General features: G+C 55.5%; 1 protein-coding gene across 1 annotated transcript in view; it reads right to left on the bottom strand.

Annotated features, from left to right (window-relative positions):
• The window catches only part of SIM2 (single-minded family bHLH transcription factor 2), a 54,014-nt gene extending 52,941 nt beyond the window's left edge, over positions 1-1,073 (bottom strand). Inside the window, exon 1 of the mRNA XM_008635288.2 lies at positions 370-1,073. Within this exon, the coding sequence (XP_008633510.1) occupies positions 370-544 (175 nt within the window). The 5' untranslated portion in view covers positions 545-1,073. The remainder of the gene's footprint in view (positions 1-369) is intronic.
• Between the last annotated feature and the right edge of the window lie 13 nt (positions 1,074-1,086).

The raw sequence follows: 1,086 nt of genomic DNA, 5'->3' as shown, positions 1-1,086 counted from the left end.
GACACGAACCGAGCCCTCTCTCATCGGGACGGTCCCCCTGAGCCAACGGAGCTGAACCGGCAGCCGAGGAGGAGGGGGAGAAAGGGGGGATGAACCGGCCGGCTCTGCCTCCCACCGCCGCCGGCTTTGGGGCCGGGCAGCGCTGCCTCCTCTTCCAGGGCACACGGGTTCATTTCCAGCCCGGCGGCTTTTACCTCAATCCCCGATCGCTCTCCACCGGTTCCGGGACTCCTGCAGGCATCCCCTCCCTCCTGCCAGGACGCCGTTGGGGTCGTACCCACCCCAGCACCCCGTCCCCGCTCTCTCTCGGCCCGCGGTGCCTCCCCGTCCCTCCCGTGCGGGCTCCCGGAGCTCCGGGTGTGGTTTTACCTTCGGGGAAGACGGCTCGCATTTTCAGGTAGCTGGTGGTGAGGCGGATGATGGACGCCTTGTCCAGCTGCGAGGTGATGGCCGAGGGCAGGGGCAGCAGTTTAGCCAGTTCGTAGAATTCTCCATTTTCTTTTTCCCGTCTAGTCTTTGCCGCGTTCTTGGATTTTTCCTTCATCGCGACTGCTGCAAGGCGGGGATGTCACTGGCATATTAGACCCGATTCTTCCGAATGGCAGGGGGCATGGATTTCGACTGCAGAGTTAGTATTTTCGTTTAAGGAAGGGAATTTACCCAAATCAAATCAAATAATTAGTAATAATAATAAACGGAGGGAAAAAAGAAGACAAAAAGGGGAGGGAAAAAAAAAAAAGCCAAGCCAACCAACCAAAACCAACACCAACAGAAAGGGTGCGAGGAGGGGGGAGGCGATCTCTGAGCCACAACCAGGACAGGAAAGCGGCTCGGAGAAGGCAGTTCTGCTCTGATCCTGCAGTGGCGAGGGCTTCGAAACCCAGACTGAAAGACCCACGGCAACCTTCGTCCTCTGCGTGCAGCTGGGAATGGGATCTTGATCTTCTCCTCAAAACGGGGAGCAAACCGCTGGGTTCCCTTCACCGAACGATTTCTTCTACTCAATCCTTTCCCGTCCAAAAATAATAATTAAAAAAAAAAAAAAAAGAAAGAAAGAAAGAAAGAAAAAGAAAATAGAGCGTCCGT

This window comes from Corvus brachyrhynchos, unplaced genomic scaffold (genome assembly GCF_000691975.1).
Source record: "Corvus brachyrhynchos isolate BGI_N302 unplaced genomic scaffold, ASM69197v1 scaffold434, whole genome shotgun sequence".
NCBI classification, from domain to species: domain Eukaryota; kingdom Metazoa; phylum Chordata; class Aves; order Passeriformes; family Corvidae; genus Corvus; species Corvus brachyrhynchos.
The sequence above is the reverse complement of the archived record's forward strand: the minus strand, read 5'-3'. Positions and strand labels throughout refer to the sequence as shown.